The 13,498-nt window shown below is 43.7% G+C and overlaps 1 protein-coding gene across 1 annotated transcript in view; it reads right to left on the reverse strand.

The window, feature by feature from the left end:
* Positions 1 to 234: 234 nt before the first annotated feature.
* Positions 235 to 13,498, reverse strand: part of LOC119549006 — a 37,312-nt gene continuing 24,048 nt past the window's right edge. The window contains exons 4-7 of the mRNA XM_037856639.1: positions 6,966 to 7,150; positions 4,856 to 5,084; positions 3,869 to 3,961; positions 235 to 1,566 (exon numbers count right to left, since the gene is read on the reverse strand). Of these exons, the coding sequence (XP_037712567.1) occupies positions 1,065 to 1,566; positions 3,869 to 3,961; positions 4,856 to 5,084; positions 6,966 to 7,150 (1,009 nt within the window). The 3' untranslated portion in view covers positions 235 to 1,064. The remainder of the gene's footprint in view (positions 1,567 to 3,868; positions 3,962 to 4,855; positions 5,085 to 6,965; positions 7,151 to 13,498) is intronic.

Genomic DNA, 13,498 nt, shown 5'->3' on the forward strand with positions numbered 1-13,498 from the left:
CATTTGAGCCTGGTATTTTATTTTTTCGGCTCTGGGTCTGAGGTGTGAGTGGGTGTGGGTTGGGGTGTTAATCGCTGGGACACCGAAATCCCCAGCATTTCTACCCCTCGGAAAACAAAACTTCAGAGGCCTGACGATGGCAGCAAAATTCACGGTAGATTAAGCAGGATCAGGACGTGCGGGGCATGTGGGCTTGTGCCACGCCCTCGTGCGGGAAAGAAAAACAATTTGGGGTTTTGTGGCATTTTTCAACGATTTGTTGGGTTTTATTTCTCATGTTTAGTTTACGTCGCCTTGCACATTACGGTAAAGGACTTTAAGTTAGTTCTCGAGTGTGTGTCTGTGTGTGTTCTGTGTGTGTGTGTGTGTCGTAACTTACATATCATTAGGGGTAGGTCTACCTATTTTTTGTTTTTGTGCGAAACGCATTCAGAAATCGAAATCGACATCGAAGTTCAGTATTCAGTTGGATATTCGTGGTTTCCGAAAGTGCGCGCCAAATTTGTCACCGTAGCGTTCCGTTGCGAGTTATGTATGGTTATATCCCGGGGATACTCATACCTACACATACACTATATACTTAGTTTTTGCTCTTCCTCTTCTTCGTTTCTGGCCTGGTTTAGAGTTTAGTTTAGTTGCTAGAAATGCATTCGAAATTTCGTATTTACAGTTCGATAGTTGGGCTGAGCTCAGAGTTTCTCGATTTTAACATGTTTTCTTTTGTTCATTTTTTTTCTTTTTTGGATACTTTAATACTTCAATGGGTAGAGGCGTATATGTATAAATTGCAAGTATCTAGAATTCGTAATAACTACGCTGCGCATCTGCTTAATGCTTACAAAAATAAATTCAACACATTCAAGTACAACAAACATCTTAACAGCTAACGCCGCTTACAGATACAGGTTACCGATTACAAGATTACAGATTACAAGTTACGGATTACAGATAGGGGTTACATTACATTCATTTAGGAGCAGCTTGAGTTCCGTACAAATAAATACCTTTGGGTTAACGAGTGTTGTCATCCGCAGTATCCAACCGATGGTTCGATGGTTGGATCGCTACAGATGCGCCAATATGTCGATCTGATCGAGGGCGCTGGCCTGGCCAGCTGGGTTTTGCGTTTGGGTTTGCGTTTGGCTGTGGGCCGTGCTGCCGGGTGACTGGGAGATGGTCACTATGGTCACCAGGTCCTTGCTTTTGCTCCTGGCCGCAGCTCCTCCGCCTCCGCCGCCGGTGGACTCCCTTTCCGGTACCCGGTTGGAGGACTCTATCTCCACGATGGCCGAGGTGAGCAAGGTGTTCGACTGCAGCGCCGTGTAGTCCGGCAATTGCTCCACCACCGACGGCTCCGGCAGCTGCAGATCCTCGTTGGCCAGCAGTCTTCCGGACGGAGCCGTCTCGATGTTCCGCTCACTGCAAACGAGGCTGGCGGGCGTGGCATTCCTCGAGCGGTAGCTGGGCGGCAAACTGTACTCCGATCCGCCCATGCTGCTGCTGATGGTTCCCCCGGCACCGCCGCCTCCTCCTCCCATTCCGGATCGCAGGGTGGTCAGTGGAGCCCTGGAAGTAAGTGAATCAAAGGCATGAATTATTTACACATGAGCCAAAGTCAATCCGGCTCTGTTTGCCCTCTTCGGGCATAAGAAGATGGCAAATATGTTAACCAAATGCACAAATTTGCATCCGTGAGATGGGGTCCCTGCAAACTGGTCTTTCAGTGAGTCTTCTCTATCTGAATGCACTGGGAAACTAAGTAAAGATACCTGGACTTGAATATACACTTTCTACACTTATCTATAACAACCTTTTATTTTCAAGAGTCTACTTCAACTTTAAAATATTAATTTTATTTAGGTGTATAATGTGTATACCTATTGCTATTATTCTAACTGTTCAAAACTTTATATTTATTTATTTTTTTAATAAGTATCATTAAGTAAAAGTATAGCAACATTACATTTCCAGAAGTTTTATGTATTTTCCATGCTCTGAATGTTTTCTGATAATTTCCACCTTTTAATATCCACTACTTTTTCTCAGTGCACTCAAATGCTGGCAGATTCATCAGTATGTATGGGATATATGACGACTCTGTCCCTTTTCAAACATATAGCCAGTGTGTGTGTTCTCTATATATTCCCATCTTTGTCAATTTAAATAACAAAAGGCCGCTGTGGCAATTGTTGCCATGTGCATGGCGATAGGTGAAAAAGGAGGGAATTTCCTGGGGAGGGTGGCTTTTGAAAGGAGCTATTTCTAGAGGTGGGGGTTCAAAGGGGGCGAACTAAACCCAAATCACAGACAATTCACACTTCAGTCGGCAGAGCACAAAAGTCAACACTCAAACGCTCATCTGCACATAATGGCCTGCCCAAAAGGGGGCGGGGCGGGCAATGGGTGGGCGTGGCTGGTTGATTTCTCAAAATTCGAGAAGCAGCTCGCACAAATTGTATGGAGCAATTTGGAGTATGTAAAATTGCATTTAATTGTTCCGACAAAGACGCCGGGCAAACGGAAACAGGAAAATAAGTCATCGTGCAGGAATGGTCGAGGAATCGGGCCTATCTATATGTCGGTGGTCTTCTATATGCTGGCCTCCATTGTCTGGGATGCGAAGTGATGTGCTGTGCATAACAGGCAATTTTCGCAGCACTTTGGTCGGCTCTTTGTTTGTTTAATTGACTTGGCCAGCAGCAAGGACAGTTTTCCGTCCTTGGAACGCAGGACCTTTTCCCATTTTGCCCCCTACGTCCCTGGGTTTTCCATCTTTGCGGGCTGCTTGTTATGCGGCTTGGCAGGCTCTTCAGAAGTGCGCGCGTGTGTGTAAATATTTTGCAAAATTTTCCAGAATTCTTTGCCAGTTTTTCCCCCCCTCCAACAACACTAACGTCATTTGAATACGCAGCTCTCACTCACACACACACACATTTACTTGGGGCTTTGCCTTAAAGTATGCTGTGATTTCTTGCCACACACTTTGCATAAGTTTTGCTTTTTGACATACTTCCCCTGGCTGCTTGCCCTTCCTTCCGTTTCCGCTGGCATTTTTGGCTAACCTAAGTGTGCGGGGAAGCCCCCAAATCAGATTTCCCTACTGCCTTTCCTTCCATTTGCATTACACACATTATAAATATTCAAGTGCTGTGAGTGAAGTAAATTAATTTGACATAAATACGTTACGGTTTGAATGGCAATTTTGCAGAGACGACCTGCAAATATTATTTAAATACGAATTTCAAGCCGCCTTTGTCTCCTTCTCGGGCCGTAATTTGTAGGCCATAAAAATCAACTTTTCTCATTAGCCCAACATTATGCGTTCCGGGCGATAATTATTCCAGCCGGCAGCAACCAGCCACCCGCTTTTCGGAAAAGTCCTTGTCATTTAAATTGCCTTTGTTTGGGACATGTTTTTCTCGAGGGCGGAGCGCAATCAGATTGCTCATATATATTCGGGGAGGATTGGCTTATCTCTTCAATTAGTTGCCGAATCAATTGGCGAGTGTTTGCTGACATCATCAGGCAATCTTTTGATTCGAGTCATCCCTTCGAATGGTTCAAAATCGAAAATTCCCCAAAAACTTTTTCCCCCCCGCCCCGAAAAGCGATGTGTCAATGTTGACACCCTTGGAAAACCGCACAAAAGCCAAACCGCCGGAGCAGAGTCACCCCCAGATCCCAGATCTCGTATATCGCATCCCCAAATGTTCCTTGGTAGTCTGGAAAACATTTTGCGGTTTGGCAGGCGCCAAACTTTGCAAATAACTCACGAATGGCGGAACGGAGCAGTCGGTTGAGAAGGTGGTTGAGGGGGTGAGGGGAAGGAGCTTTCAGGGAGGACTGCGGCGGAAACGGAAGTACTTACCTCAGCAGGCTGCCCGCATGAGATCGATAAGTGGGCGGCGGCGAATTTCCACGCACAACGCCGTTCTGGCGATCGCGGTCCAACAGCAAAAGTCTGCGGGAGAGAAGCGGAAAGGATTCGGGTGAGTAGCTGTTGCAGTTGTGTGGCACGACAGGAAAAAGGCGGCCAGCAAAGGGTTAAGGGTGGGAAAATGCGGATGTGGACACTGGCAATAGATACACTGAGAGGCATCCTTTGTAAAGCAGCCAAGCTTTTTTATTTGCCAAGTATAATGATAAGACAGCTAGCTAATAGCTCTCTTCAGGTTATGTTTATCTCATACTCTTAAAAAACCTATAAATTTTAAAATCAAAGTGAAAGTTATTATTCAAATTTAATGAAGAGTTAAATTTTTATCTCTTTTTGCCAGTCCTGAGGTATTAAAAATTTGATGTATTTGTATCTAAAAATTTAAGAGGAATACAATATTTAAGGATTAATGGTAATAACAGTATTAAATTTACAGATTCATAGCTAATAAAAAATATATAGTTTTGCTAACCCTGCATTATTAGATCTGTATGTATTTCTTTAAAAAGCTCAAAACAGAACATGAAGCTAGGTTCATTATTTTCTGATATGATAACGTTTTTTTTTAATTTTATGTCAGTGATTAAAATAAGATGTGCACCAGAAAGTTTTTAATATTTTCAAGGTATTACTACTATACCTCAGTGAATACTTTTTAATATACTCTTAAGAGTGATTTTAAAGTTTTAAATATTTTTTAAGCAAACTTAAAAGTGCTTCTGATTCTCTCAGTGTAGCTACAAATCGCTCTGGCCGCTGCATAATTATGCATAATGCAATTAATTGCGCCAGGACATGCGAGTGGCGGCCAAAAGCCGCAGGTTCGCCACCAACTGCTGTCCTTGCGTGTAATTTATGCACCAGCAACTCTGGTCCTCCAGAACCCCATAGAACCCAGGGAACCCATAGAGTACTCACCTCAGCCGGTACTCCTGCATGCTGGCCTGGTACGAGGGCGGCGGTGGGCGGTGCTGGAACTCCGGATAGAGCAGTCCGTGCGGCGCTCCCCCGCCCCGGCTGCAGGGCCTCCGGCCGCACCGCCCGAGGTCCACGCTGGTGCCCAGGCCGATTCCCAGGCAGCTCTGGCCACCCGGCGCCGTCATCCGCCAGGCGGCGCCACTCACCGTCACCAAAACGACGCCAACTCCTGGAATCGCAGAGAAAAGAGGGGAGGAGACGCAGTTAATTTCAGAGCCAGAGTTCGGTTAACGCCCCCTTTCCGATTTTCCATTCAACTTTAGAGGCTTTAATTAGCCCACTCCCAACTCCCAAGTGGGCGTGGCCCGCAATTACAGTCCCACTTAAAGCCCCAAATCCGCAGCCTAATCATGCCCAGCCGACAGCCCAACTTTCACTTTTACTCCTGCCGACCAAACGGCCATTCAGTGGAGCATGTCATCATGGCAAATTTGCTAGCTAGGCATACGATTTTATTAGCGAAAATTGTCATGAGCGTTGTGACATCTCCCCACAAAAGCCAAAGACCCCAAAAAGACCTCGCCCATCATCGTGATGACTGCGACGACGATGATGACGGTGATGGGACTCCACCATGCCATCCACCATTATGTTAGAGCTGTACATAGTTGGAGATTTGCTGACTGGCTGCCTTGATTGCCATTAAATTATGTAAAATGCTGCCGCACATATACTGTGAGTGTGGACTGGAAACTTTTCGGTAATTGCCGCCGAAAATGGCGCAATGTCACGCTTCGCGAGCGCTAAACTAAACGCGCTGGCAATTGATTAGACGTCGCACACACAAAACCGAGACTTTAACTCAAAACTCAAAACCGAAAACCCGGACTGCAGACTACAGACTTTAGAGTTTACGGCAAAGTGGAGCTCTGCACTTGGCCCCGCTTTTAGTGGTTGCGTAATGAATGATTCATGAGTGGCCCCAAAAGTTGGCAGAATTGAATCGATGGCGTTTTAATTCAAGAGAGTTTTTCCGGGAGTTCTACTCGGGTATACTATGGTACCAAACCCACCTGTGGATCTTGGCCAAAGAAATCGCAGCCGGAACTAAATGCTCTGCCAATATTGACAGCTGTCTTGTCTGGCTGCAAATTTGTTTGTTCTTCGAACTGGGTCAGCAGATGTACAAAGTATCGCACAAAGCCAGCTAGCTACTCAGGTACTCAGGTACACACAGGTATGTAAGTACAAAGGTACTCAAACAGACACTGGGGAACCTCCTCTTTTTCAACGTGGTAAAAGAAAAAACCCAGCACCGAATGGCATTTATAATTGTAACAATTGTGAACAAACACGGGCCTTTTCGCTGGCCAGGGGATTCCCCCTGTGACTTGTGTAAACATCAGCGAACATCAAAAGACGCTCGTCGCCGACTTTAATGCCAATTTCCCTGCTCGATTTTTGCCCGATTACGTAACGACCTGGCCTGCCCTGCACTCGGAAAATTTAAATGGAACAGCACTGCCATAAAACTCAGATAAATCACCCTTGAATGTATGTTTAGGTCTAGAAAATACCATTAAAGACAATACTGAATTACGGTTTGAACGTCTTTTCTTGGACAATAAACATTATAATGTTGAATATCAATCAAAAACGTTGACGTAACAACATTATCGTTCAAATAATAACATTATAGTTATAAGAAAACCAAGTATAGTTTTTACTAGGACGTTTTAATTAATACTCGTAACTCAAACATCAATAACTACAAAAAAAAACCCTATCAAATAAAAAAATGTGGACTTCTTTTTCGTGATCTAGGGGTACAACTATACCAGGTACCACCATCATCCTTCTTGAGGCATTTTGGCTGTAAGCTAGTGTAAAATGATATGAAACCTATATATTGTTCTTCTAAAGTTGTTTAATTATTGAAAATGTGTAAGCCTTTTTGTATATAAAATAAAATATATCTTAATATACCTATTAAATGGAAATACAAGGCACATCATGTTCTGTAAGTCATATACTATCCCCCAAGAACTCTTTACACATTTTTCCTTATAAACGACTTAATGTTATGGAATCTCATAAAAGTCTCACTCACCAATCATTAGCAGGGCGGCCGTGAGGTGGGAGTTGGGCGGTCCGGCGAGGCCCGTGGCGCCCAAGGCCGCTCCGCCCAGGGCGCAGGCCACGCCCCCCAGGGCGACGACGGCGATGAGGGCGCGCAGCGGCGGTCCGGCGAACCACTGGCCGCAGCAGCCTTTTCCCGATCTCTCCGAGGGGGATCTGAAAATTGAGCAGAATGGAAAACAGATTTTCAGTAAGGCAGCTGCAAAATGGCAAGGAAAAATGTAGGAAAATGTAGAAGGGGTGGGGGAAAGGAAAAATGTGCAGCGCAGGTGGGACGGCGAGGAAAACAGATGCTTTGCTGCGCAGCAAATTGGCAAACGGCAACGTCTCGGGCCAGGTCCTGTTCCTTTATCCCTGCGATTTACCCACACAAAAGCGCAGCGAGTGCGCAATTGTTGTAATTTGATGATTTATGAGGCAAAAGACCAAAAATTTGCGCACTGCCCGCCAACACGAAACAAGCTGAAAGGATCCTTTGCAGGGAATCCTTGGGCATCCTTGGCGGCGAGGCTGGCAGGCAGGCAGACAGCAGACTAGCAGACGACGTTGAATATTTTTGCCCAGAAAGGACAATTTATGCGATGCAGACGGCGACAAAGGCAAAGGGACGTGTGTGCGTAAATTCATTAGGATACGGCCAGCGTTTTCCACACCCGACAAGACGAACGAACCCTTGCCAAACAATTAGAGGAGGAAATATTTATAGTCCTTGGCGGGGTGGGGTGGTGTTGGTTCGAGGTGGAAAAGCGTCTGGCGCTCTTTTGTTGCCTGTGTCATCGAAGCCGCTCCACAAAAAGATGATAAATTGTTGGAAAATTACGTGCACAAACATACATCCGTAAACAAGTTGGGCAACCGGAAATTTATGTTTAATAATTTGATGCCGTTCTCGCTGGCAAAGGATTTTTGGTTCGTATATTTCGGATTTACAGTTTTATGGCGTGCCATTAAAGAACAGGGTTTCCCCTTCCTGGGCCCAGAAAAAAGGGCAGGGTTCATGGCCCCCGGGTCTCTGACACCCGTAATGCGGCGGCATGAATGTTTCATCAGCTGTCGTGTCATGATAAATTTGATCTTTTCAGCTCATCATCGCTCAGGCCCTCGGAAATGAGCGCGCAGAAATGCCAAAAGGTGAGCCCAGTCCATCTGAACAATAAGCATGTGTAAAGTTTCTAACAACATGCGTTCCCAGGTTCCGAGTTCTTAAGATATCTCCAAAACAACCCAAGATTGCCTCTCGTAGATCTCTGCTTAATGCGGCATTTCAATCACGGCCCCATGCGGTGACAAAAAGTTCAACTACAACGATGAATCTTCTCCCCCACCGAGATTGAATGTTCCTAAGCACCAGATGATTGATTAGCTACAAATTAGAGGCGGACCAAATCGGAGAACCGAAACCCATTCCCATTAGCATGTGCATTTCCATCTGGGGCCTCATTAAGTCTCATTGCATTGCATGTGAGCAAACACTGCAATTGCGCACTTGTAATATCGTAAATATGAGTATAGTATATGGTATAGTACAGCGTAATACACAGATCAAAATAGTTCTAATGTTCATGTATATCTTTGGGAGTTATCGATATAAGTTTAATGAAAAATGTTTTTTAAATATAATTACAAACCAGTTTTTAAATTGTGATCAATTGATATTTTAGTCAATAAACTCACTCACAAAAAAATATATATATAATATCAAGCTAATATTGATAAAGAAGAAGCAAAAACTGAAACTAACAAGAACATGTTAATTATATTTGCTAAGTGAAATTAACATTTTTAGGTATTAAAGGTGAATAATATTTTATTATTATATCAAATTGATATTTGATCCCCTTTTTTTCGAGTACATTAATTAATTACACATTCAAAACTAAGCTTTTCCCTCAGTACTTTTATATCCACACATGTGTGTGATTTGTATTCAAAGTAGTTCAGGGTCAGTTTTCGCTTTATAAGTCTAGCGAAGGCTTAGAAGCCAGTATACTCGGCAGCTGACGGACAGTGAGCCAGCTCAGTCTGTCAGTCAGTCATTCAGTCAGCTTGCAGGTCTATCAGCCTGGCACTTATTCAATCAGGCGGCTGCATTTAATTTTCATTTATTAATTGCAGTTTGTAATTACCAACATTGACACAGTTCCATCGGCTGAGCGTATTTATTTATTTATTTTCGCGCCGGCCGCTTACTTATCGCTGAACTTTCATTTCTGCAAAAGTTTCCATTTAAATGGCGTTTCCGTTTCCTTTCCTCTTCTTCTCTCCTTTCCGGCAGCTGTCAGTTTGACATTTGCATGCGAGTGAACAGTTTCCAATTGATTAAGCAATTTGCAGTGCGTCAAAGACAAAGGCGGCTTTATTAAGATAAAAGTCAGCGGGATTTTTTATCAGGCCAACATCCGTCGACAAGCAACCGCCAACAACCAAAGACAACCAACATTGATTCATTCATGTTTTTATGTGAGCTCGTAAAACTGCGGCATTAATTCCGCTCGCACCCGCATGCCAATTAGAAGACGCTGGCGAAGGCCTAATCAAAGTTTAATGGAAACTTAATTTTATTTATCTGGCGAATTCCCCGAGCAGCTCGTGAGAAATCAAACGAAAGCAGTGGAAAACTAATTAAATGCGAACGGCAGACAATGAAAGCGAAATTCGTGTTGAATTTAATTTACATGAATATTTGATAATTTATTTAAGTCATTGAGGCTTTTCTTTTCGCTCTCGCTTAGATTCAGTTTCATTTTCCTTTTCATTTTCAGCTTCAGCCTTAGTTTTCCTTTCTTTTCACCTCGACTTATGTAATTAAATGTGGAAAATGAGGCAATCACCGCGGGCGAGGCAAATGAAAATAATTAGCTGGAAAAGCATATTAACATTGGCACATTGGCACACACAAATACACAGGCTTTTCAGATTTTTAACCCACTGACAAAGCAAATTTTTGAGTGCAGCTGCCGCCGACTGAAGGACGGATTAGGCCACAAAACCCATTTTGAACTTTCAATCACAGAGTTTCGCCCTCTCCCCCCGATTTTCCATCCCGAATGAGGCCATAATTACAGCGCGCTTTTCAACTTTGCCGCAGTTCTGATTTGTAATAGTAACTTTTTTTCTGTTCCCTCATTGTTTGGCGGGCTTTTGTTGTTTTGGCAAGAAGGGTTTCGGGGCCTGAACTACGAGCTGTGTTAATTTGGGCAGGCATTTGGGGGAATTGCTTGTTCTTCTGGCCAAAGTTGGGTGATTCGTGTTCAGCAGATTTGGGCTGCACAGGGAGAAATCTACGAAAAATGTGTCAGATACATTTTATAAATTCCACAAATTAATTTCATAAAAGTAATTAAATATCTGAGATGTCTTGCATACTTCTGTATGATCTTTGTGTGTGAGAAACTCTTATAAATCTTTTCTCCTCTTGAGTTTGCTGAGGTGTTCTATTAAATTCCATGTCACAAAGGCGACTGAATAAATGCCCAAACATGCTTCTATGTTGAAGAGCGCTGTGTGTGTGGGTTAAAGAAACATAAAATGAAAACCAGTGGCAATAGAGACTGAGACTGAGACTCAGAACATGACATTCACCCGGCATTAAAATCGCAGTGGTTTGTTTGCCGCGCACCTATATAAAAATGAAAGCAAACAGCGAGACTCGCAGACGGCAATAAAATATCCAAGCCAAAGAGACAAAGTCACGTTGGGTGTATAGTACTCGTACTCGAGCTATATAATTGTGTATATATATATGTACAGCGGAGTAACGATTTCACACACAGCCGCAGAAACTTCTGACCTACTAACTGCAGAAGACGGAGAGCGAGTCTCTAAACTTGGGCAACGTTTTTCCAGTTAACTGCAAACGCTTTGACGCTTGACTGATACTGATACTGATGCCGGGGCCCCGAAACAGCCAGCTTTAAACTCTGAGCCACCTTAAAGAGTCCAGCCCAGCTGGGTATCTTTTCTTTGCCCTTCCTCTAAGGGGCGTAACTCGAGCACACGACTTTGATAGCGCCCCGAAATGGAGTATCTGCAAGTGGAGTTGTCGGAGGAGTTCTCCTCAGTCGGCCGACTGACAGCTGCACTCCCCCGCTTTCTGCCAGTCGGGCCAAGTGAGCTCTTAATGCGAGTGTAAAAGATTATATGGCAAAGTTGGCGCTGTCCATTGGCTGCGGATATGGCTGCACTTGGGGAAAAGATCCAATCGAAAATATAAGACATATAAGGGGTTTTAGCCAACCAGCTTATAAGTACTCTACATCGATTCTTTAGTTACTTATATTACTTATACTCACACTTTTAAGTAAGATGGCAATAGATAACTATATTTTGTATAGAGATTTTTGATCTATTTTTATATCTTTGGTGGTTAGGATATACAAATTATAAGACATTGTAAAAAGTTCTAGAAAATCAGTTCAGAGTACAGTACTCGATATCGATTTTCTTAAGTCACTAAATACAATCAAATAATTTCATATATATAACTAGCTTTTCTACTCGAATTTTTAGTTAAGGAGGCCAAAGAAAACTGTATTTTTTATAAAGACTTTTGAGTTTTTTGTGGTAAGGAAAGCACAAGTCTTTCTCCAAAGACAGATACACAAACAGATTGCAAAACACTTTTTATGACCAACCACGTTTTTATAGGTGTTTTTTTTATCGAAATCACTTGAGTCGCACAGCCGGCAGAAATTTAGAAGACCTTAAAATTTAAAATTCTATAGCAGTTTCAGGGAAATTATACCCAGAGTGACAACAATTTTACATTCGGTTGGATGTAAGACTTTTCTTTCGAGTGCAGCAGTGCAGACAAAGTTTGGGCCAACGTTTATTGCCAATTTTTGAATGCATAAAAGGCAAGAGTTGCCAGCAATTGACGCCCACGCATGGGGGCCATCCTCTCCAGGAAATCTGGAATATAGGGCAGCATGCCAAGTGTGTGGCGCAGATATATAAAAACATTAGTCGCCCACCCACGTATGGTGGGCATATAAATGGGTTGCTGGCAGGGAACAAGTGCCAAACATCGTGACGACGACAACGACAACGACAACGACAACTGGAGTTGCGTCTCGTCTCGGGCATTTCTAATTTGAGATCCGCTTCTAATTTCTGGCTTTCATGTGGCACAGTCGGCCCGGCAGCCATGGCAGCCATGGCCATGGAGCAGCAGCATCCGGGTTGGCAATTACTTTTACATGTTGCCGACGCGACATTGCAGTTGCAGCAGCAACATTGCTGCAAGAACCGCAGCCAGTGTGGCGCGCTCTCTCGAAAAACACACACACATATAGACCGCCTAAGTGGCTGCGTCATTAGGCTGCGAGAGCTGATGTTGCTGCTGTTGTTGCTGCTGCAACTGCTCATGTTGCTGCTGTTGCTGCTGCTGGTGTTGCTGCTGCTCCTACAGCATTTCCCGAACTGGGATTGGGTCTGTCATGTATCTGTGTCGCTATATGTACGTACATAAATTAAATTCTTAAATTGCTCGTTAGCTCATCATGAGGTTTGCTCACTCATTCATGATGTTGCTGCTGTCGCCGTTGCAGCAATATTGCCGCTGTCGCTGGCCTATGATGATGGGCTACAATAACAATAATCACGCTGTGCTGGCCACAATGTAGGTCACCACCACCACCGCCGCCACTACTATTCCCCACTTTTTCACTTCTCCAGCTGCCCAGCGATTTCCCTCGAATTCTATGCGCTTTTAATATCGCGCAGTGGCATCTTCAAGTGATTTAATTTAGCACCCAATGGATTCTCTTTGGCGGTCGCTTTTGTCTCACCGAAAATACAAGGGGACTTTGCTGGCAAGTTGGGGACACAAAATTATGTGCACCAGTTGTGGGGAGGGGGAGCTATTATATTTATATTTTTATTACCATCCTCCGAGATGCGGGCTCCTCAACTAGCTAAATTTCATCACCCATGAGATGCTATCGGGGAGTTGTCATTAATTAGAATACATTAATGCCCCGGCGAGGAGCTGACAGATAGTCTTGGGCTTTGTTCTCTGCCGGGTGAATCACTGGGCCAGTTGTGAGTCAAATTTAAAGATACAAAAGTATCTGCCAGATACTTAAGCAAACCTCTGTGGAATATCTGATTTACGCAGCGCACAAGAGCTGAAATACTTAAGTATATGGTGCTTATTGGTTGGGTGAAAGGCTTTAATGGGTAGAAAGGGGTTTTATTTGTACTTGTGCCACACTTAAAGAAACTCTGGGGAATATCAAACATTTAAATTGCTTATTACCCATTAAACAGGCAATATAATTTGTCGCTTCAATTTGGTGCAATTAAATAATTCGCAATCAATCGATGAGGCTGCGGCTGAACCGTTTTGAACTCTGCTTAATGCGAGAACCGATTTCTGGGTGGGGGATTCCACACGTACATAAGTATTTACCCCTGGCAAACAAAAGAATTTCGCAACAATCGCCGGCGATGCTCGGCATGAGGTCAACAACTCATTACGCCGTTGTTTAATAAACATTTCTG

This window comes from Drosophila subpulchrella, chromosome 2R (assembly GCF_014743375.2).
Source record: "Drosophila subpulchrella strain 33 F10 #4 breed RU33 chromosome 2R, RU_Dsub_v1.1 Primary Assembly, whole genome shotgun sequence".
NCBI lineage: Eukaryota > Metazoa > Arthropoda > Insecta > Diptera > Drosophilidae > Drosophila > Drosophila subpulchrella.